The following is a 24,475-nucleotide window of genomic DNA, read 5'->3' on the forward strand; positions in this document are numbered from 1 at the left end:
TTTTTTTGGTTTATTTTTACTTACTTATTTGAGAGCAACAGACAGAGAAAGAGGCAGAGAGAGAGAGAGAGAATGGATGCACCAGGGCCTCCAGCCACTGCAGACGAACTCCAGATGCGTGCGCCCCCTTGTGCATCTGGCTAACATGGGTCCTGGGGAATTGAGCCTCGAACCGGGGTCCTTAGGCTTCACAGTCAAGTGCTTAATGGCTAAATCATCTCTCCAGCCCTAAACATTTTTAAAATTACAGTAGAACATCATCTCTACATTAAAAATTTGTAAATGCTGGCTGAAGAGGATGGTATGACTTTTGTTTTTCGAGGTAGGGTCTCACTGTAGCTCAGGATGACCTGTAATTCACCTCGAACTCGTGGTGATCCTCCTACCTCTGCCTCCCAAGTCCTAGGATTAAAGGCGTAAGCTAGCATGCCTGGCTTACGATATGACTTTTAAAGAATTTGTTTTACTAGTCAACTTTGAGCAATACCTGTATATACACATGTCTGTAATATCTTCCCTAAAACATACTTTCTAATTACATTTTCTTGTTGCCATTCCTCTTTATAATAAGAAATTTCTTCTGTAGTCTCAGTACTTTTCTGAGTAGCTCTAGGAGTGAGGCATAATACAGGCAAACTTTCTATTTCATACTTCACATCTCTAATCAGACTATTCCAACTCAAAGATAGAGATCTATACAATTTAAATATTCCTTGGCTTATTGTGGTAGGTGCTTTATATATTCATTTTTTGACACATAAATTCAGAAGTGTGGTGCTTAATTTCCAAATATTTGAAGATTTTTAGGTACTTTATTTGTAATTTCTAATTTTTTTTTTTTTTTTTTTTTTTTGGCAAGGTCTCACTCTAGCCCAGGCTGACCTGAAACAAATTTTGTAGCTCCAGACTGGCTTTGAACTCACAACAATCTTCCTACCTTAGCTTCCTGAGTGCTGGGATTTAAGAGGAGTGCCACCACATCTGTCAATTTAATTTTGTTATGATGAGGATAACAGTTCTCCACATAATTTCAATCCCTTGGATTTTTTTTCAGATTTATATTTTGTTCCTATCTGTTCAAACCTAATTTGTTTTTCTTTTCTCTGTATTATAGACTGTTCTTTAGTTTCCTGACATCTGTTATATCTGATAAAAATTCAGCCTTCATTCTTACTTTCAATTTAGCTTGTTATGTACTTACATTTAGATAATTTCTATTGGTTTGTCAAGTTCATAATGCTTCTGCAATGTCTAATCTACTGTCCATCCTATCTATAGAATATTTTACTTTCATGTATTTATTCTATTTGTCTTTACTTCTCTTTTCAAGTTTTTATAACTGCTATATCTTCATCTATCTACTATATTCATTTCTTCTTGCAGATTCTTTACCAACCATATTATTGTAATTGCTTATAAGTTCTTATTTCAGACCTAATATCTGGATCATTTGAAAATTGCTTCTATTAGCTGTTTTTTCTCTTTTTATAGGTCAGAATTATTTTGTTGTTTTTTTGGTTTTGGCCTCGAACTCACAGTGATCCTCCTACCTCTGCCTCCCGAGTGCATATGTGTGCAGCACACTCAGTCAGATTTTTTTGTTTCTGCATGTTTAATGATTTTTTGTGGTTGTTTTGAGGTGGTACTGAATGCTATATTATGGAACTACTTCCTTTGAAGACTTGTTAAAAGCAGTTCAATTTTGCCAGATCAGGTGTTTGTATAAAAGATTGGCTTTTCCCTTTGTCGGGATAGACATCCTCCATTCCTTTCTCCTTACATGTCGTTCGTTGGTTTAAATGAAAGCTAAAGACATTAACCCTGACCTAATTTGAAAGAACTTTACTCCAAACCTGTATGGCCAGCCATAGACAGATGATGAAATTGCTACTAATTTCTTTTAGCTTTCCAACTGTCTGTCTCCCTGGGCCTCCTAGAGCCTTTTATACATGCATGGATAAGGACTCAAAAATTTAACAGAAGCTTATACATCATCTTAGGAGCTTCTTGCCTTGTGGCTTACTTCTTTCCAGGCCATTCTAGTGCCTCAAAGTCTAATTTTTGACACTTCAGCCCAGTTAGACTACAGCTTTTTTTTTGGTTTTTCGAGGTAGAGTTTCACTCTAGCTCAGGCTGACCTGGAATTAACTGTGTAGTCTCAGGGTGGCCTCGAACTCATGGCAATCCTCCTACCTCTGCCTCCCAAGTGCTGGGATTAAAGGCATGCACCTCCACACCCAATTTACAGCTTTTTTTTTTCCAATTGGCATGAAATTGTAAATACTTAAAGGTACTATGTAATACTTTGGTGCCACCTATATATTGTATAATGTTCAGGTCAGAGTAAGCATACCTATCTCCTCATTTATAATTACAAAAGTATTACTAATTATTTTAAATATTAATATACATTATTTGATATTATTTTATGCACTTTAGCTGAAATACTTGGAGTCAGAAGTGTTTCATATATTAGAGTTTTCCCATTGAGAAATATTTGCATAGACTCTACTGATTGAACTTCCCTAATCTAAAAATACAAATTCCAAAATTATTGACACTCAAAAAGTTTCAAGTTTCATATTTTTGGATTAGTGATTGTATTGGTTACTTTTCTTGTTGCTGTGACAAAAATATCTGACAAGAAACAACTTAATGGGGAAATGGGTTTATTTAGGTTTACAGTTTGAGTATACAGTTGATAATGTGAATTTGGGGAGATGCTGGGTTACTGTATCTGGCTTTGTGAGGTTTTGAGGATCTGAACTCAGGTCCTCATACTTCAAGCACTTTGTACACTGAGCCATATCCCTAGCTCTCTGTTTGTCTTTTTAAGAAAAGTAGAAAGTCTAGAAGTAAAGCACCTTCTTTTGAGGTTGACAACAAGAATCATGATGCCCTTTCTAATTGTGTCTTTGGATGATAGAGGCAATTTAGTGAACTAAAAGCATTATCTGATGTGATATATCTTATATTTTGTTGATTTTTTTTTTTTTTGAGGTAGGGTCTCACTCTAGCCCACACTGACCTGGAATTAATCTCAGAGTGGCATCGAACTCATGGCGATCCCCCTACCTCTGCCTCCTGAGTGCTGGGATTAAAGGCATGTGCCACCACGCCTGGCATATTTTGTTGATTTTTAAGGGAAAATTTGTTATAGTTGAGTTCTCACATGTGTGCTTTTTATAGTTGTCATCATCACTTCTCTGCTGCAGTAGAAACATTCAGGACATTGACAATTTTGGTGGCCTTTATATAATTTTTTATTAAAATGACATGGCCACGGTGTGGAAGGGAGTTACGTGGCCAGTAATGGCAATGTCAGTGGAATGTGCTGTTTCCCATTGTGACTCTCTAACCTCTCACCTTTCCTTAAAAGAAAATCCAGAGCCAGGCGTGGTGGCGCATGCCTTTAATCCCAGCACTCGGGAGGCAGAGGTAGGAGGATTGCCATGAGTTCAAGGCCACCCTGAGATGACAGAGTTAATTCCAGGTCAGCCTGGACCAGAGTGAGACCCTACCTCGAAAAACCAAAAAAAAAAAGAAAGAAAATCCAGAAAAAAAATCATTTATTTACTGAATAAATACTAGTTGAACATTTACTCTGCCTCAGAATTGTATACAGAGTTCGAATGGGGAGCTAAATAGCACAGTCACAGCCTTTATAAAGTTATAAAGTAGAAACTGGAACCAAAAGGTTCTATTAATAATGCTGTATGCTGGCATTTATATTTGCATATTTCCATGGCTGTCAAGCCTGGATACATAACTGAATCTCTCATCTAAGTGAAAATACAGATGTTTACATTTTACCTTTGGAGATTCAGATGCAGTATATTTGAACTTATGCCTGTGCACAGATGTATTTAAAAAGCTCAACAAGTGATTTCAGTGCAGAACCAGTGTTGAGAAATAGTGTATCAACTGTGGTGTATCTAAGTAACAGCTGTATAGTATGTGGCATGTTGATATTCTGTAATCATAGATTTTACAAATTAAGAAAGTAAAAACTTTAAGATTATATATGTTTAATATGGTGGGTTTTTGTTGTTGTTGTTGTTTGTTTTTTTAAGGTAGGGTCTCACTGTAGCCCAAGGCTGACCTGAAATTCACTTTGTAGTATCAGAGTGGCCTCGAACTCACAATGATCCTCCTACCTCTGCCTCCCAAGCGCTGGGATTTAAGGCATGCACCACCATGCCCAGCAAAGATTACATATCCTATAAATAACCATTAGATCCAGAAGTCAAGTCTTCTGATTTCCCTATAAGAGAAGTCTTTGTTTTTAATGTTATTTTGGGGTTGTTTTTTCTTTTCTTTTTTTTTTTCTTTTTTGGTTTTTGAGGTAGGGTCTCACTCGAGTTCAGGCTGACCTGGAATTCACTATGTAGTCTCAGGGTGACCTCAAATTTACAATCCTCCTACCCCTGCCTCCCTAGTGCTGGGATTAAAGGTGTGTGCCACCACGCCTGGCTTGCTTTGTTTTTAATAAGGCAGATTATACAAAAGTAATTTGGGTTTATCTTTTATGTTAAGGGTGAAGAAAAAGATAAATTACTACACTTTTTCCAAATTGTGACTGATTCTTTCTCCTGGCTATTGGGAGGTCATATTCAACTCATACGGAATGGTAAGAGAAAAGCTTCATGTAACCAATAGTTGTCATAAAGCATTGACTATATGAATATTAAGTTAAGGGAGTACTGCTAAAATACCACTTTCTCCTTAGCATTTCCATTTAGTAAATCTGAGTTGCTGAGTTATTAGAACAGTTTAGCAAAAGCAACTTTAAAATATTTTATCATTTATTTATTTACTTACTTGAGACAGAGGCAGCTATTTTCATTTAGCAAAACTAATACATTTGGTAGATACATTCATATAGCTATGTGATCTGCCAAAATACCTTTTCTTTAAATCTATTAACTTCCCAAATATTATTATAAGTTTCCAATATAAAGTACCTAGAACTTTGGTTGTAAAGAAGAAAAAGAATATTACAATAGATTTTAAAATATGCCCTGGGGCTGGAGAGATGGCTTACCAGTTAAGGTGCCTGCCTGCAAAGCCATAGGACTCAGGTTCAATTCCCCAGTACCCACATAAGCCAGATGCACAAGGGGGCACATGCATCTGGAGTTTGTTTGCAGTGTCTAGAGGCCTTGGCACACCTGTTCATTCTCTCTCTCTGTCTCTGTCTCTCTCTCTCTCCCTTTCTTTAAATAAATATTCTATCTCAAGATAAACCATTTCAAAAGTGATAATGTTCCTAGGGTTAATATGAAACCATAAAGTGGATATTAAAAGTAGGTCAGATGGTTATAAAATCAATGAGAAAAAAAATATTTACATAGTAGAGTTTCCAGCAACCTCTTCACTGTAAAATGACTCACCCCCTTGAAGAAATGGCTAGATAAAAGTATACAAGCAGACCCCTATCAAATGTAAAGAAAGTCATCAGAGTTTATCAGGATTCTGCAAAAGGACTCAGGTGCCAATGTAGTGAAGTTTGTACCAGCCAAATAAAATTTGAGCAGTAATAAATAATGGCATACAAAATGTTGTAATCATTTTGGTTAGCTGGGAACTAATTTATTTTTAAAAATCATTAAATGGAAGACCTAGTCTTTTTAAAAATAAATATATATACTAAGAAAGAGAAAGAGGCAGAGACTGGGTGCACTAGGGTCTCCTGCCACTGCAAACGAAGTCCAGATCATTCACCACTTTGTGCATCTGGTTCTATTTGGGTTCTGGGGAATCAAACCCAGGCCATCAAGTTAACTGCTGAGCCCTTTCTCCAGCCCCGAAAGATCTAGTCTATGCTGCCTTTTCTTACATAAAGATGAGGAAATTTTTCTCTAAGTAAAAGTATTCCAACTAAAAATGTAAAAGGCTTGATAGAATAGCACCCATTTTTTGCCATCTTTCTTGTGTTAAGAGATATCAGAATTGAGCAGCCATGCCTGATAGCATCTCAAAAAGAGGGAAAATTAAATATCACCTGCCTCCTAGTGGCTTACCAAAGCATTACAGATAAAATGTGTGTGCAAAATTGAAATGGAGTTGTTTTTGTCCCTTTAGCTCCAAGCACCAATTTGTAAGTACAGATACAATATACCTCAGGAATGAAGTTAACAGAAATGGACCTTGAGAAGCTTCTAAGACAATTGACATGTTTTTGTTTTTGTTTCTTGTTGTTTTTTTTTTTTCATATAAATTACAAGGGAAATAAAGATAGAAAAATCTGCAGTTTCAAGAAGTTTAAAAGATACCAATCCACTACATGGACCTTATTTGAATCTCTATTTAAATATTTTATTTATTTATGAGAGAGAGAGAGAGAGAGAGAGAGAGAGAGGGAGAGAGAGAGGCAGATTAGGAAATGGAATGGGCGTGCCATGGCCTCCAGCCATGGCCATTGAACTCCAGATACCTGCACCACCTGTGTATCTGGCTTTTTTATGTCGATTCTTGGGAATTGAACTTGTGTCTTTTGGCTTTGCAGGCAAGCCCCTTACTTGAATCTTGATTGAAACAAATTTAAAACTTGATAACAATTTGGAAGTTGGAACACTTGTCTGGCTTATTTGATGGAATGAATAGTAATATTTTATTGTGAGGTAATGGTTAGGTTTCATTGGTTTAGCAAGTTATAACTTTAGGCAGTATATGTTGAAATGCTTACTGGTAATTTTTTTTTTTTTTTTTTTTTGGTTTTTCAAGGTATGTTCTTGCTGTAGCCCAGGCAGGTGCCACCATGCCCAGCTAATTTTTTTAAATAAAGTGTTTATTTATTGAGAGAGAGAATATGGGTGTGCCAGGGCCTCTAACCACTGCAGATGAACTCTGGATACATGTGCCCCCTTGTGCATCTGGCTTACATGAAGCCTAGGGAATCAAACCAGAGTCCTTTGGCTTTGCAGGCAAATCTTTCCAGCCCTGGTAAAACAATTTGATATCTTAGATTTGTTTCAAAATGAAGTGGAAGTGAATGGGGAGGAGGAAATAGATAAAACAAGTTTTTCCATGAATTGATCGTTGTTAAAACTATTTCATAAGGATTCACTGTACTAGCCCATCTGCTTTTATATTTAATTGAAACTTTCATCATAAAATGTTTAAACAATTAAATTGATAAAAGAATTAGTTTTTTTTTTCTTTGGAAGAGTAGTGGTAGTAAGGTAGGGTTCACTCTGGCAAGAAGTTACCTGACTAGGAGCTGTAAAAATGTTATATATTAATGGCTTATAAGGCAAACAGTCAAAAAATAAAATGGAATGACTGTTTAATAAGTTACTTTAGTATAAATTTTTCAACAGAAAAAAAATCTATGTACATCATGCATGCCATATAATTTTAATAAATACAAAGTTAATTCCATAGTTACCAATAAATACCTTAAGTACATAAAAATGGAAATTTTTTTAATATTTTTGGTTCATTTTATTTATTTATTTGAGAGTGACAGAGAGAGAGAGGCGGGAGGGCAGATAGATAGAGAATGGGCGCACCAGGGCTTCCAGCCACTGCAAACGAACTCCAGACGCGTGTGCCCCCTTGTGCATCTGGCTAACGTGGGTCCTGGGGAATCGAGCCTCGAACCGGAGTGCTTAGGCTTCACAGGCAAGCACTTAACTACTAAGCCATCTCTCCAGCCCGAAAAATAAGTTTTAAAAAATATTTTTATTTATTAGAGAGAGAGAGAGAATGGCACATCAGGGCATTTTACCACAGTGCAAACAAACTCTAGACACATGCTCTACTTTGTGTGTCTGGCTCTATGTGGGTACTGGAGAATTGAACCCAGTCTGTCAAGCCTTGTAAGCAAGTGCCTTAAACCATTGAGCCATCTCTCCAGCCCCAAAATGTACTTTTTACAAGATTTTTTTTCACTAAATAACAACATAAAAAGCCATAGAAATAAAAACTTGCATTTATTGAGAAAATACTCTTTTCTAGGACATTATGTCTTAACTTGTGTAAGAGTTACTTATTTCTAGTTTGACAACTGATAAAATAGAGGCTCAGAGATGTTAAGCATCTTGCTTAATGTTTAATACCCAACGTCAAGTTTTTATAACTGGTTCTTTGTAACCTAAAACTTATTAACCAATAAAAATATTTTTTGTAATTTATGTTTTTGTTATTTATCCACTGAAATTCAGTGCTACATAAAAGATTCAGGCTTAGTCTATTCTATTTTATTTTCAATTTAAAGAAAGGTTTTAATGAATTCTTAGCTTGATATTTATAGATGCCCCTTTGACTATAACGTCATAAAATGGAATTGTTCATGCCCATTTAAAACTGCTTATGTGAGCTGGGCATGGTGGCGCACACCTTTAATCCCAGCACTTGGGAGGCAGAGGTAGGAGGATCGCCGTGAGTTCAAGGCCACCCTGAGACTACAGAGTTAATTCCAGGTCAGCCTGTACCAGAGTGAGACCCTACCTCAAAAAAACCAAAAAAAAAAAACTTCTTATGTGATGAAGCTGGGGATGTAGCTCAGTTGATAGGGTATTTGCCTAACATGTACAAAGCCTTAGTTAGGTTTACTCCCTAGCACCTTATAAACTGATATAGGTAGTAAATGCCTATAGTCCTAGAATTCATTAAGTAGAGGCAAGAGGATCAGAAGTTCATAGGCAACCTCAGCTGTGTAGTAATCTTGAGGGTAATCTAAGCTACATGAGGCCTTTCCTGTTAAAAACTGAATATCCACATTTTTAAAAGTCTTTATTGGAGTTGAAGAGATGACTCAGTGGCTGAGGTTCTTGCTTGTAGAACCTAGTGACCCAGGTTCTATCCCCCAGTACTCATGTAAAGCCAGATGCACAAAGTGGCTCATGCATTTGGAGTCTGTTGCAGTGGCTAGAGGCCCTGGTGTGCTCATACTCACTTTGTCTCTTTCTGCTTGCAAGTAAGTAAAAAATATTGTTTAACATCTAACCCTTTAAGTCTAGTAAACTGTTGACTGCAAGGGTTTTGATCAATCCAGACACCAACAAAATCTTATTTGACAAATTACTCTGAATTTTGTCTGTGAGCGTGCATGCATGCAGTGTCCATTAATATCAATGCCTGCCTGAGTTGGGAGAATTACATTCCTGGTTCTGTGAGGAGGAGGGTGTGTAAAGAAACATGAAACAACCCCATTTTGTTTTAAATTAGACTAATGTTTATTGTTCTCAGAACTGGACTTTTTCTCAAAATTAAAACATTTTTTTCTTTAAAAAAAAATATTGTTTAAAATAGTATTGTATGAGGCTGGAGAGATGGCTTAACAGTTAAGGCGCATGCCTGCAAAACCTAAGGACCCAGGTTCGATTCTCCAGGTCCCACATAATCCAGATGCACACATGCATCTGGAGTTTGTTTACAGTGGCTAGAGGCCCTGGTGTGCCCATCCTCACTCTCTCTCTCTCCCCCTCTCTCTGTCTCTAATAAATAAATAAAAATAAAACCTAAAAAAAAAGTATTGTATGTCTTACCAAGCAGGAAGTTTTGCAGAAATGATGTTTTGGTTTGTTTGTAGAAAGACAAAAGCTTGGGCTGGAAAGATGGCTCAGTGGTTAAAGGCACTTGCTTGTAAAGCCTGATGGCCTGAGTTCAATTCCCTAATACCCATGTAAAGCCAAATGCACTAAGTGGCACATGTATCTGGAGTTGGTTTGCAGTGGGCAAGAGGTCTTGGTGTGCCCCTGCTCTCTCTTGCGTTCTCTGTCTCAAATAAATAAATAATACCTTTTTAAAAACAGACAAAAGTTTACATGTGTTATAAAAGCTTTCATCTTTCATGTTTCTCTCTTCCTTTAGTCCTACAAAGTGATCATTTCTTGCACTTATTACAAACTGACAATGTGCAGATAGGATCCACAGTCATGACTCTGCTACAGAACATAGTACAGATCAACAGGTAACTTGGTCTACAAAAGGCTAAACATTTTTTGGTTTTGATTACTAATTATACTCTTAATTTTGTTAAAAGCAGCTGTGTATGACTTGTACATTATACTTAAGCTTTCTTTAATTTTTTTATAAAAAGTAAACATAAAATAATTAAAAATATTAGAAATTTGTTATCACATTGGTATATTATCTCAGAGCTTAAGAAGATACTGAATCTAATGTAAAGCTTAATAAAGAAAGCTGGTGTGATATCTAAAGAAAAACATTAGTATTGCAATTAAAATGCTTATGTATTTAATAAACATCAACTTTGAATGTTGTAGTAAATGCTAAAAAATAATATAAAAGAAATAGTAGACAATTCCTGTGGCCAAACAGAAAGAATATACTTAGTTGAATAATTCATTCCTTCACTTCAGTGTGGAATAACAGTGGCTGAATAACCGTGCCTGTCACTGTATTTGCAAAATTTATTTAGATATAAACCTTGTCTTCAAAGAACTTGTAGTACAATAGTAAGACACCTAAACATAATTATATTTTAGTTCATTAGTAGGCTACAATATTAAAGTTGTCCACAAGTGCTAAGGGTAGCTTCTAACCCAAACTGAGAGAGTATGCTTCCTGAAAAGGGTAACAACTGAGATGAAACTTTAAGGGTAATAAATTGGCCAGTGAGGATGAGGAGGAAGCAGCATTTCCAGGCAGTGGCAACAACACAAGCCAAAGTACAGAAATAAGAAACATGAAAAGTTGGGTCAATTCATTGCTGCTAGGACTTCAGTATCAGAAGTGGCTAGCAAGTTCTGCAGAGACTTACATCATGAAAAACTTACATGCTGTGTTTCTTAACTTAGGGGCTGGAGAGATGGCTTAGCGGTTATGCACTTGCCTGCGAAGCCTATGGATCCCTGTTAGAGGCTCGATTCCCCAGGACCCAAGTAAGCCAGATGCACAAGGTGGCACATGCATCTGGAGTTCATTTGCAGTGGCTGGAGGTCCTGGCACGCCCATTCTCTCTCTACCTATCTGGCCTTTTCTCTCTCCATCTGTCACTCTCAAATAAATATATAAAAAAAAAACAAAAGGGCTGGAGAGATGGGTTAGCGGTTAAGCGCTTGCCTGTGAAGCCGAAGGACTCCGGTTCGAGGCTCGGTTCCCCAGGTCCCACGTTAGCCAGATGCACAAGGGGGCGCACGCGTCTGGAATTCGTTTGCAGAGGCTGGAAGCCCTGGCGCGCCCATTCTCTCTGTCTCCCTCTATCTGTCTTTCTCTCTGTGTCTGTTGCTCTCAAATAAATAAATTTAAAAAAAAAAAAAAAAAATTAAAAAAGAAAGAAAACTTAGTCTTGCTGGTTGTGGTGACAATACCAGTAAGAATCTGCTGAAAAAAAAAATAATTTGTACCATGTAGGCAATGAGGATCACTGAAGACTTAAAAAAAATTTTTTTTTATTTGTGAGGAAAGATGGGTGGAAAATGAGTGCACCAGAACCTCTTGCTACTGCAAATGAACTCCAGATGCATGTGCCGCATTGTGCATACAATGTTAGTTGAGATAAGATGATATAATCTTGTAACCAAGCTATGCTTTATTTTGTTTTATTTAAATAGAAGCTGGGTGTGGTACCACACACCTTTATTTAATTTATTATTTATTTATTTATTTGAGAGAGGGAGAAAGAGGCAGAGGAAGAGATAGAATGGGCGCATCAGGGCCTCTGGCTGCTGCAAACAAACTCCAAACGCATGTGCCCCCTTCTACTTCTGGCTTATGTGGATCCTGAGAAATCGAACCTGAGTTCTTTGGCTTTGCAGGGAAGCGCCTTAACTGCTAAGCCATCTCTCCAGCCCCAACCTATGTTTTTAAAAAATGATTATCTTCATGGAACAGGCCATAAATAGGGATCAAGTTGTGGAACCATTTACTTTACATTAGTTATGATAACTACGTATCAGTAATGAGACCTTTTTATTTTGTTCCATTAGTGGTGATTTACTCAAGATAGAAGAAAAAACCCTGCATTCTATTTTAGATGAAGTTCTTTTCAAGCTTTTATCAACTCCTAGTCCAGTCATAAGAAGTACTGCTACAAAGCTCTTGTTGTTGATGGCTGAATCTCATCAGGAAATTTTGATTTTATTGAGACTAAGTACCTGCTACAAAGGTAGGGCATACTTACTTTGTTTCCTTTGTCTTCCCAAAGATAAAAAAATTTTGGTGGTTTCTCAACCACAGAGTACTTATATTTTGAAGTTAGTAGCTGAACTGTGCAGACAAAACCCTATTACAACATATATAATTTCAGAGAAAAAACTATGTAATAAATATTTACATGTCACAACAAATGGCACCTATGCATATAGTGTAATAAAATGACAAAGATTATTTTTATCAGCTAAATCAAAACTGGCTTTAGTAAAGAAAATAGAAATACGTTTAACAGGTCGTTATACTAATTAATCAATTATTCTTTAATTCTTTCCCTACATTTACTCAGAAAGAAAAAACTTAACAACAAAACTTACCTAAATCAAATCAAATCCATATTCATAAATCCAAAAATCGAAAATCCAAATACATATTCATAAAAGTCAGAAAATTTGAAGGTGTGATAACTTTCCTTTAATTGAGGATTTCCTATGTATAGATGCTGCATGCTTTGTATTCATTAAGACATGTAATTTTATGACATTTTTATGGGACAGAATATCCTTATTTTATAGATATGGAATAGAGGCATGGAAAAATTATAATACCCAAGATCATACTGATAGTGTATTTTTCCAACTACCAGTGAAAGTTGTGTGGGTTTTTTGTTTGTTTGTTTCTTGGTTGACCAACCTATTTTATATTCAACATAGTTAAGAAATGTGTTTCTAGTTCATTCAATATACTTAAAGTAGGATACCACATAAGACATTTTACAGATTTTATAATGCATTTATAATTTGCAAGTTTGTGTGTGGTATGTGCACATGTATGTGTGTTTATGTGCATGTGGATGCGTGTGTGTGTGTGTGTGTGTGTGTGGAGGCCAGAGGTCAATATTGGTGTCTTCCTCAATAAACTGTCCACCTTATTTTTCTGCTTGTTTTTCATTTTTTTGAGATAGGGTTTCACTGTAGACCATGCTGACCTGGAACTCACTATGTAGTCTCAGGGTGGCCTCAAACTCAAGGTGACCTCTACTTCTTGAGTGCTGAGATGGAAGGCGTGAGCTACCATGCCCAGCTCCTCCACCTTATTTATTGAGGCAGTGCCTCGTTGAACACAGAGCTCACTAACTTGGTTACTCTTGCAAGCCATCTTGTCCCAAGGATCCACTTTCCAAGTGCTCAGTTACAGGAATGCCACTACACCTGGCTTTTTACATGGGTGCTGGGAATCCAATCTCAGGCCCTCATATTGATGTGACAAGCACTGTACTGACTGAGCCATTGTCCCTGCCCACCACCCCAGCCCCTGTATGATGCATTTAATTCCTAGACAGAATAGACTTTTAATCATTCTTGATGATTTAGAAGATACTTTAGTAACTTTGTTTGCATCATCCATTACTCTGGACATTTTAATTATTTTATGTGTTGTGAGACTAGAGAGGAAACGAAACTGCCAGTAACAGTGTCCTTGTTGAGATTGTGCCTGATAAACATTTTTCAGTTCTGTAATAAGATTCTTACAGAAATGGGAATGTCCAGCAGAATTCATTGTAAGTGAATTTTACCTCAATCCATCTCCCTTTATTTGACTTACATCTCAACAGCAGAACATATTCAGGTTCTTCAAGATATCTTACAGTTTATAAATACTGCTGAAAACTTGGATCTTGCAATGTTTATAAGACATGGGAAAATTTATATAGTGGCTTTACCAATTGTACCCTACAACAATAGTTTATTCATGCATTTATGTTGAATTTGCTATATAAACACATAATTTGAACATACCTTGGGGGAAAAAAAGTTGCATTTACCTATTAGTACTACTCTGTGTTTTGTTTGTTTGAGGTAGGGTTTCAGTTTAGCACAGGCTGACCTGGAACTCACTATGTAGTCTCAGGGTGGCCTCAAACTCACTGAGATTCACCTACCTCTGCCTCCCGAGTGCCGGGATTAAAGGCGTGCACCACCACGCCTGGCCTACTACTCTGTATTTTAAAATGAAGACACAGTATTCTAATGTTACAACATTTCTCTGCTTGCTCAGGATCCTATTAACTTGCCCCAAAGTTATATATGTTAGTGTATTTTTATTTAATAATACCCTTTAATTAGTACTGACTAATAATTACTTGCATAAAAACTTCTATAAGGTAGATATATTGACTATGTGCTTAATTTATCTTTTGAAAATGTTTAAGGTATTTATATTCAAATTTAAAATATTCTCTACTCTAATACTGCAGTGATTCTACTGCTTTTATAAAAATATTTTTTGGTTAATTTTTATTTATTTATTTGAGAGTGACAGAGAGAGAAGAGAAAGAGGCAGATAGATAAATGGGCACGCCAGGGCCTCCAGCCGCTGCAAACAAACTCCAGACGTGTTCACCCCCTTGTGCATCTGGCTAATGTGGGTCCTGGGGAATCGAGCCTTGAACCGGGGTCCTTAGGCTTCACAGGCAAGCGCTTAACTGCTAAGTCATCTCTCCAGCCCTCTACTGCTTTTTTTTTTTAATACATTAAAGAGATTGTCTAAATTCCAGATGCATGTGCCACCTTGTGCATCTGGAATTATGCGGGTCCTGGGGAATCGAACCCAGGTCCATAGTGGCTTCACAGGCTTTAACCACTAAGCCATCTCTCCAGCCCATGATTATTTTTTTCATAGAAACAGTATTTATTTAATCTTCAATGCTGCCTAATGCATTTCAGGCAAAGTCATGAGTTCATAGTCAAGATTTTTTTTTTAATGGGAAAGAGCAAGAGAGAGAGCAAGACAGAGAGAGAGAGATAGAGAAAGAGAGAGAGAGGTACAATTGGCAGGCCAGGGCCTCTGCCACCGCAGTGGAACTCCAGACATGTGTACGACCTCATGGGCACGTGCGACCTTGTATGCTTCCATCACCTTTTGTGCGTCTGGCTTATGTGGGACCTGGAAAGTGAAGCATGGATTCTTAGGCTTTGCAGGCAAATGCCATAACTGCTAAACCATCTCTCCAACCCACAGTCAAGGTTTTATTGTGGGGGAAAACTGGTGTGCTCTTAATAAAAGTCAATATACTAATAAAAAAAAAAGAGAGAGATTGTATAGACATATTTTTGTATCCAGTCTCACCAATAAGCACCAAAGAATTCTCTCAGGACAGAGGAAATCCCTGAGGATCTCAACATAGAAGTCTTTGAGAAAAATATGTTTATTTCCAAACCAAACTTTTTAAACTTCAAATTAATGCTAACTAGATAGCAAAATCATATTTTATTGTTGATGGTATGCTTTTGTTATTCTATTTCAGGACTTAGAAGTCTACTAAGTAAACAGGAAGCTGTGACAGAATTTAGTCAAGAACTTAGACAGCTCATTGGTCTTTTAAGCCCTAGCAACTATCAGGAAGTAGAAGAGCAGGTATTAAATTATAAAAATAATTTGTGTGATATTTGGTGATTGTATTGTACCTCAATTTCCCTTAAATATGCATCACTATTTTTTCAACATTTTAAACAAAGTACTCGACTAGAAAATATAAATACCTTTAAGATGTTTCTCTCCTTCCTTTGGATCACCCATGATTAACACAATCTAAACTTTTATTACCTATCTATGGATTCTACCAGGTCACTGTTTTCTGAATCTATGAAGTCCTCTCTCCATTATTTATCTTTTTTTTAATATATAATATAGTTAAAACTTTTTTCCTTTGCATTTTCCAAAAAAGGTTCCAATTATAGCAAGCTATATATATATGTATGTGTATGTATATATATACACATACATATATATATAGCTTGCTATAATTATATATGTATATATACATACATATATATGTGTGTGTATATATACATACACATATATATAAACTCACCTATAGCTAGGCTTTTTATTCATTAAGATAAAACCATTATACATTTTCTGTCTTTGTAAACAAATGTGTTAAAAAATTATTTTTAGTTTGAGGCAGCAAGTTATTGAGTATTTTATCATACTTCTTTCAGTATATTGAAAATGGGTTATTCCAATAGGAAGAGGTAGAAAAACATAGATAGCTTCCTGTTTTACAGGTGAGACCTGAAAATAAATATGGAAAATTAAACTAATGGGTAATAGAAAGAAGTTCAGTTAGGCAGGAGGATAAACAGGGAAGTTAGAAAGGAGAGGAAGGTAGAGAGTTCCTCCCTTCTGTAAACTAAGCTCAGAATGGTATGTGTATACTATACAAACACCAAGCAGCATTCTGAAAGCTCACAGAGCTAACTGCCCACTAAAGTTAACAGAGTGTGCAGCCCTCAGACCAACCAAGTTGATTGCTCAGGAGCTAGGCATATATTTAACAACTTTAGTCTGGAAGTTCACAGATTTGATCCCAACTAGGATACTGGCAAGACCGTAGTGCAAAAAAGAAAGAAAGAAAAGAACAAGAAAAAGAAAGAAAGAAAAGAAAAGAAAAGCCAGGCGTGGTGGTGCATGCCTTTAATCCCAGCATTTGGGAGGCAGAGGTAGGTGGATTGCTATGATTTCGAGGCCACCCTGAAATTACATAGTGAATTCCAGGTCAGCCTGGACTAGAGCAAGGCCCTACCTTGAAAAACCAGAAAAAAAAAAGAAAGAAAGAAGAATAAGAAAAGAAAGCAACACCCCCCCCAAAAAAAGCAAACAATGTTAGCCCAAAATAGATAATGACGCTGGGCATGGTGACACACACCTTTAATTCTAGCACTTTTTGGGAGGGTCACCATGAGTTCGAGGCCACCCTGAAACTGCATAGTGAATTCCAGGTCAGCCTGAGTTAGAGAGACACCTTACCTCAGAAAACCAAAAAATATATATAAATAATAATAATGATGATGATGAAAGGCTAGGCAGCACTGTGAAGTCTTTGAAGAGAAAGTGAGATAAGAGAGAGAGAATTTGCAGCTAACTAAACTGTATCTTGAATATATCCTAAATACTTCCCAAGTTTCACCTACCTTCTCTGGGAGGTAGGTTGTATTTTGACATTCTGAACCAGGTGAACTAAATGTTGCCTTTTGCGTTTCTGGTTAGAAATGAGTAGCACTTACTCTTAGTACTTTAAGAGGGAAACTTTTTAAAGGAACATGTCTCTAAATTATTTCTGGTGTATAATTTCAGAAACTATATCAAGCAGCTACCTTGATTCAAGCCTACTGGAAGGGTTTCCAGACCAGAAAAAGATTAAAGAAGCTTCCGTCTGCTGTGATTGCTTTGCAAAGGAGTTTCAGGTAAAAGCAAAGCAGTACCAAACATTATTATTGAAATGATGGTCTGAGAGTCTTACCAGAGTATAGTTGAGTGGAAATTTAGGGGGTTTGTTGCTTTATATTTTTATTTCTTTTCAGTAACATGTTTCCTTTTATTCTTGTTTTCATTCTGTTCCATGTAATACTGAGTACCAACACTCAAGTAACCACATGCATTTCCAGAGCAAATAACAATATGATAGGAATCCGATGGAATTAATAATACAGTCCTGTTCTTACAATATTTGTGTGAGGGCTAAGCCTGCAGAGGGGGCCAATGATATATTTTTTATTAAACTCTCAAAACAAACAATTCTTATAAAGATTGGGCTAGAGAGATGGCTTAGTGCTTGCCTTCAAAGCCTAAGGACCTATGTTTCACTCGGCAGATCTCATGTAAGCCAGACACACAAAGATGAGGCAAGCACAAGGTCACACATGCCCACTAGATGGTGCAGACATCTGGAGTTTGATTTCAGTGTCTGAGGCCCTGGCATGCCAATTCTCTCTTTCTTTCTCCCAAAAATAAATAAATACATAAAACCATAAAGATTAAGGATGCTGACCCAATTTTCTTGAGTTAGTATCACATACATAGATGTGTTCCTTGAGATACAATAAAGTTTGTTATTGATCTCTATTTCAGTTGTACTGAAAATGAAATACTGAAGACAGGCCTACTTTCTGATTTGATTTAACCAGCCACATTCTTAGAACTTAAAGAACAACAAAAAGATTAAAAATATAACACATAGTTGGGTGTGGTGGTTCACGCTTTTAATCCAAGCACTCAAGAGGCAGAGGTAGAAGGATTGCTGTGAGTTTGAGGTCACCCTGAGACTACATAGTGAATTTCAGGTCAGCCTGAGCTAGAATGAGACCCTTCCTCATAAAACAAAAACAAAAACTATAAATATATATATATACATACACACACACACACACACACACACACACACACACATACATATCACATAAAGTAGAGCCATCTGAGCTGTGATTTTTTTTGTAACCTGACTTAAAGCCAACTTTTTACTTGAAACTGGCATATTACAGAAGTAAACTTGTTCAAGAAAACTGAAACTAGTCTTGTAATAGCTATAACTGTGTTTCTGTTACAAAAACATTTAAAAATAGCTTTTGGGTTCAGAATTGCCGTATTGTCACATAGTCACTTTCTGTGTCCCTTAGTGGATATCCTATGAAAGTTTCCTCAGGAAATTTAAAAGCAAGTTATAAATATTAATGGGCATGAATACTGTTGGTAGCAAAGAAAGCATTAGCATCAACAACCTAACATATGCTAAAAGACAGATGAATTTTCTGTGTGTGTATGTACATATACTTTTTTAAATGTGTACTTACAGATCCTAGGATCTCACACACATATGTATTATGTATGTAAATGTATAATATGTAATAGCATATATGTGTTATGTATATAGTTGTATATGTGTGTGATTGTATACACACACGTGCACATATATGGAGAAAGTGTATATAATAGACTTGAGTTTATATCTCACTTTTTCAACTTATTAACTGATTGACCTTTAACATTTAAATTGTTCCACCTCTCTTAGCCTCAAATTTCCAGTAGAAAATAGGGATAACAGTTAATGCCTGGTGGCACAAGCCTCTGATCCCTACTACTCAAGAGGCTAAGACAGTAGAATTGCAAGTTTAAGGGCAGCCTGGGGTACAGAGTGAGTTCACACTTACCTTAGGCAACTTAGGAAATCCAGTCTCAAAAAGTATAAAAGGCTGGGTATAGCTCATCAGTAGAGCATTTGCCTAGTGTGCAAGAGACCCTAAGTTCAGTCTACAGCACTGCAAAAATAATTATGTGCCTCACAAGATTGAAATATATATGAAATACTATAAAGGTTTTTAGCAGACTGTCTAGCACTTAGAAAATAATAGAAAGAAAACAGTGCATATGGCACATCTTCTGTCCTTGAAAATTTACAGTTCTAGACAGATAGATACATTAAATAAATAGTACTCACAAGAGGCAGCTATTAGCCATGTAGCAGTGCTTAAACTTTTTTTATTTTGGCCTATCCTGTTTCTTTCTTTCTTTTTTTTTTTTTTTAAAAAAAGGCAATGTAAAGCATTACTGTGGCCAAATAAATTTAAGAAATACAAATACTTTAAGAGGCACCATGTATATTCTTCTATTCAAAGAATTCGAAATGCCCTTAATAGTGCCTTTTCTGGTAAATTCAGGAGTTATGCTTAGGGATATTACCTTCTATCATCCTCAGCTATATGGCCTCTTGACTGTGTGTGTGTGTGTGTGTGTGTGTGTGTGTGTGTGTGTGTGTGTGGTTTTTTTTTGAAGTAGGGTTTCACTCTAGCCCACGCTGACCTGGAATTCAGTATGTAGCCTCAGGGTGGCCTTGAACTCATGGCGATTCTCCTACTTCTGCCTCCCAAGTGCTAGGATTAAAGGTGTGTGTCATGCCTGGCTAGCCTCTTGAATTTAAAGATACCTCAATACTATGAGTTCAGACCATTAATGTTTGGTCCTGTAATAGTTGTCTGTTTGCTTTCTCTTTGAAGATTAAAATTTTGAGGGCTGGAGAGATGGCTTAGCGGTTAAGCGCTTGCCGGTGAAGCCAAAGGACCCCGGTTCGAGGCTCGGTTCCCCAGGTCCCACGTTAGCCAGATGCACAAGGGGGCGCACGCGTCTGGAGTTCATTTGCAGAGGCTGGAAGCCCTGGCGTGCCCATTCTCTCTCTCTCCCTCTATCTGTCTTTCTGTGTCTGTCCTCTCAAATAAATAAATAAATAAAAAATTTTTAAAAAAAGATTAAAATTTTGATGTACAAGTATCTCAGAGGACTAGAGTGTAGCTCATTAATAGAGTACATTGTTAGTATGCATAAAGCCTTGGTTCAGTTCCTAGCACTATTTTTAAAAAATTCCCAGGATTGGGCTAGATAAATGGCTTAGCAGTTAAGGCACTTAACACAGCAGTATGTATAGTTGAACACATTATAATGTATATTATCATACCCTCATAGAAATAGAAACACTCTTTTTTTGTTGTTATTGGGTTTTTTTGTTTGTTTGGTTGGTTGGTTGGTTGGCTTTCTTTGGCTTTTTGAGGTGGAGTTTCACTCTAGTCCAGGCTGACCTGGTTCACTATGTAGTCTCAGGGTAGCCTCAAACTCAGTGATCCTACTACCTCTACCTCCTGAGTGTTGGGATTAAAGGCGTGTGCCACCACACCTGGCTCAGGACCACTCTTTTAGAAAAACTTTCTTAATTCATGAGTGCATTATGTGTGTTCATGTGCACATGTACATGTGTATAAAGGCCAGAGTAGAACCTTAGGTGTCAGTATCATTCTCTTGAGGTAGGGTCTCGCTCTAGCCCAGGCTGACCTGAATTCACTATATAGTCTGAGGATAGCCTTGAACTCATGGTAATCTTCCTACCTCTGCCTCCCAAGTGCTGGGAGTAAAGGCATGTGCCACCATGGCTCAGTCTTTTTATTTTTTGTAATTTTTTTATGAGAGAGAGAATTGGCACCCTAGGGCCCCCAGCCACTGCAGTTGAATTCCATATGCATGCACCACCTTGTACACATGCATGGCTTTGCACGCTTGCATCACATTGTATGTGTATCTTACATGGGATCTGGAGAGTCAAACATGGGTCCTTAGGCTACGCAGGCAAGTGCCCTAACTGCCAAGCCATCTCTCCAGCCCCATCTTTTTACTTTATATATATATTTAAACAGTCTCTCATTCATCTGGAGCTTGCCAGTTAGGCTAAACTGGCTCACTAATGACTTTCAGAGACCTGCCTCCCCAGCACTGGAATTACAGCATGTGCCACCATCTCCAACTTTTACTATGTGGCTCCTAGGGATCAAACTCAGGTCCTTATGCTTTCAAGACAAGTACTTTACTGACTGAGCTATATCCTGGGTTCCTTAAGGACTTTCATCTCAGGGTTAGAGAAATGGCTTAGTGGTCAAGGCACTTGCCAGCAAAGCCAAAAGACCAATGTTCAATTCCCTAGTACTCACATAAAGCCAGATACACAAGGTGGCACATGTGTGTGGAGTTCGTTTATAGTGGCTAGAGGCCCTGGCATGCCCATTCTTTGTCTATCTGCCTTTCTTTCTCTCTCTCAATAAATAAATAAATATTTAAGAAAATATCTTTCAGCCAGGCGTGGTGGCACATGTCTTTAATCCCAGCACTCAGGAGGCAGACGTAGGAGGATCACCACGAGTTCGAGGCCACCCTGAGGCTACATAGTGAATTCCAGGTCAGCCTGAGCTAGAGTGACACCCAACCTCAATTTACAAAAAAAAAAAAAAGAAAATATATTTGATTATTTATGAGATTAAGTATTTCATTTCTTGGGTAGACATAAGATATACGAAATTGTGTTAAGGCACATATTTTTTTTCCATCACAGATCTAAACGAGCAAAGGCATTATTGGAACTAAATAGGCAGAAGGAAGAAGAGGACCTAAAATTAAAATTAAAGCTTCAAAGACAGAGAGCCATGAGGCTTTCCCGAGAAATACGCCTGAGTATACTTGAGATGGTACATCCAGGTAAGGCAGTATCAGTGTTATAAGTAGGAATGTATACCATATCTTAATATACCAAGCTTTCTGTCTACCTGATTTCATTTTTATATGTGGACCTGTTGCAGTCAGGTTCACATTGCTGGCAGAAATCACCCAACCAAGAGCAGCTTACAGGAAAAAAGTTTTATTTTGGTTTATAGGCTTGAAGGGGAAGCTCCTTGATGGCAGGGGAAAAGGATGATATGAACAGAGGGTAGACATCACCTCCTGGTCAACATAATGTGGGCAATAGCAACAGGAGAGTGTGCCTAACACTGGCTAGGGAACACTGGCTCTAACACCCATAAGCCCTCCCCCAACAATATACTGCCTGTAGGAAGCCTTAATTTCCAATTGTCATCAGCTGGGGGTACTAGCACTCTGAATACCTAAGTTTATGGGGGACACTTGAATAAAACCACCACAGGATCTTATCCTTGTTTATTTTCAAGCTAAGCCTCAAAACAAAAATTTAGAATTTTTCCAATTCAGACCTATTAGCTGATGATGAGCAATTTCTTTTACCTTTCAAATGCATTTTAAATATAAAGTTTATACTTAAACATAGCTGCAAATACATAAGTAAACTTTTTTAAGGGAGGAGTTAGAATATTGCTATAATTTAGCTGCTGTGCACTCTGGGCTGGAAGCTGACCAACTCCCAGAAAGGTTAAAAGCAAAGTCATCTTGATAACCAAGTGGCTAGAGAGAAATTTAGAGGCACACAGAAGAGAGTCAGTAACACATGAACACAGTTTTGCCCTTTCCTTCTGGCAATGCCAAATGCTTTCATTCATATATATATATTCATATATATTTATTTATTCGTGATTCTTTTTGCATAATGTTCTTAGTATTTTGTCCCTTTTTTCATTACTCTGGGACAAAAATATGTGAGTTCTTTCTCTAAAGCTTTAATTTCTAAAATCATAGAACTACTAAAAAATAATAGGATTGGAGAAATTAGTGAATATTATAAAATAACAAAGGACTATAAAGTTATTAATACTCCCTTGTCCTAATTCCAAAACTTGAGAAAACATGCTGACATAATGAAGTCTGATGTTTGCCATCTCTTTAGGTCAAGTAGAGAAGTTCAATAGGAAAATGAAAGAGAGATCAGCATTGATTATCCAGAAGCACTGGAGAGGATACAAGGAAAGAAAGAATTTTCGCCAACAGAGACAGTCTCTCACAGAGTATAAAGCAGCTGTCACACTTCAAAGAGCAGTGAGTCTGATATAGTATATATAGGTCTAGAGTTTGCTTTTTACCTAATGTAAAGATTTGGTCAAGTCACTTAACTGTTCTCAGACTTAGTTTCTTTCTTTATAAAATAAAAAATTAGGGGCTGGACAGATGGCCTAGTAGTTAAGGTGCATGCCTGCAAAGCCTATGCATATGGTGGCATATGCATCTGGAGTTAGTTTGCAGTGGCTAGAGGCTGTGGTGTGCCCATTCTCACCCACCCACTCTCTCTTTCTCCCTCTGTCACAAATAAATAAAAATAAAATCTTAAAAAAAAAAAAAAAGAAAGCTGGGCGTGGTGGCGCACGCCTTTAATCCCAGCACTTGGGAGGCAGAGGTAGGAGGATCACCGTGAGTTCGAGGCCACCCTGAGACTACATAGTGAATTCCAGGTCAGCCTGGGCTAGAGTGAGAGCCTACCTCAAAAAAACAAACAAAAAAAAAAAAAAAGAAAAAAGAAAACTTAGGACTGGGCATGGGAGAGGTGTAGCTCATTGGTTGAGCATGAACAATGCTTGCCTTGTATGTGCAAGACCCTTGATAATGATCCCCAGCACCACAAAAAGGTTTGTTTTTTTTTTTTTATAATCACAACCTCCTTGCTCCTGGCCAAGCTGATTTAGATACCAAGCCTTTAGTACTTTCTTATTTGGACTGCAAGTTCATTAAAGACAGAGAGCTGTCTTATTTATTGATGTAGACCACAGCATATGCTTGATATAAATGGATGTTTACCTTCCTTTTCACTCAGTTGTTAGGTGGATCAGATGACCTAGTTAATGAGGATGCTTTATTGTATAAGTTGCAAAGTCTTATGCAAATGTATCATAGGTTATTTAATTATTTAAAAAGTACAGAGGAAGTATTAGGTATAATTAGAACATTATAACTTTTTTAAAATATATTTTATTTATTTGAGAGAGAGAGAGAATGGGTGTGCCAGGGCATACAGCCACTGTATACGAACTCCAGATGCATACGCCCCTTGTTCATCTGGCTTACGTGGGTCCTGGAGAGTCGAACTGGAATCCTCTGGCTTTGCAGGCAAATGCCTTAATCACTAAGCCATCTCTACAGCCCCTAAAACATAACTCTTAAATTGTATAATGGTATTCTTAAGTGGTAATTTTCCTAGGCATTATTTCATAGCATGTAATAATTCACTGCCTTAGAAAATCATAGCACAAGGCTGTTTTTTTTCATTTAATAACCATTTTTCTAATTTTTTTTATTATACACACTGTTTTCACATTAAAACTTCAAATCTTAAAGCATCTAGATTATCCACCCTTTATTGTTC

The 24,475-nt window shown here is 37.1% G+C and overlaps 1 protein-coding gene across 8 annotated transcripts in view; it reads left to right on the top strand.

The window, feature by feature from the left end:
* Positions 1-24,475, top strand: part of Iqcb1 (IQ motif containing B1) — a 35,584-nt gene that overhangs the window by 7,274 nt on the left and 3,835 nt on the right. For all 8 annotated transcript variants that reach the window (XM_045147540.1, XM_045147537.1, XM_045147541.1 and 5 more), the window contains 7 exons: positions 4,537-4,630; positions 9,820-9,919; positions 11,901-12,079; positions 15,371-15,480; positions 17,203-17,312; positions 21,770-21,912; positions 23,009-23,157. In XM_045147540.1, the coding sequence (XP_045003475.1) occupies positions 4,537-4,630; positions 9,820-9,919; positions 11,901-12,079; positions 15,371-15,480; positions 17,203-17,312; positions 21,770-21,912; positions 23,009-23,157 (885 nt within the window). The remainder of the gene's footprint in view (positions 1-4,536; positions 4,631-9,819; positions 9,920-11,900; positions 12,080-15,370; positions 15,481-17,202; positions 17,313-21,769; positions 21,913-23,008; positions 23,158-24,475) is intronic.

The sequence above is a fragment of the Jaculus jaculus genome, chromosome 4 (genome assembly GCF_020740685.1).
Source record: "Jaculus jaculus isolate mJacJac1 chromosome 4, mJacJac1.mat.Y.cur, whole genome shotgun sequence".
NCBI classification, from domain to species: Eukaryota; Metazoa; Chordata; class Mammalia; order Rodentia; family Dipodidae; genus Jaculus; species Jaculus jaculus.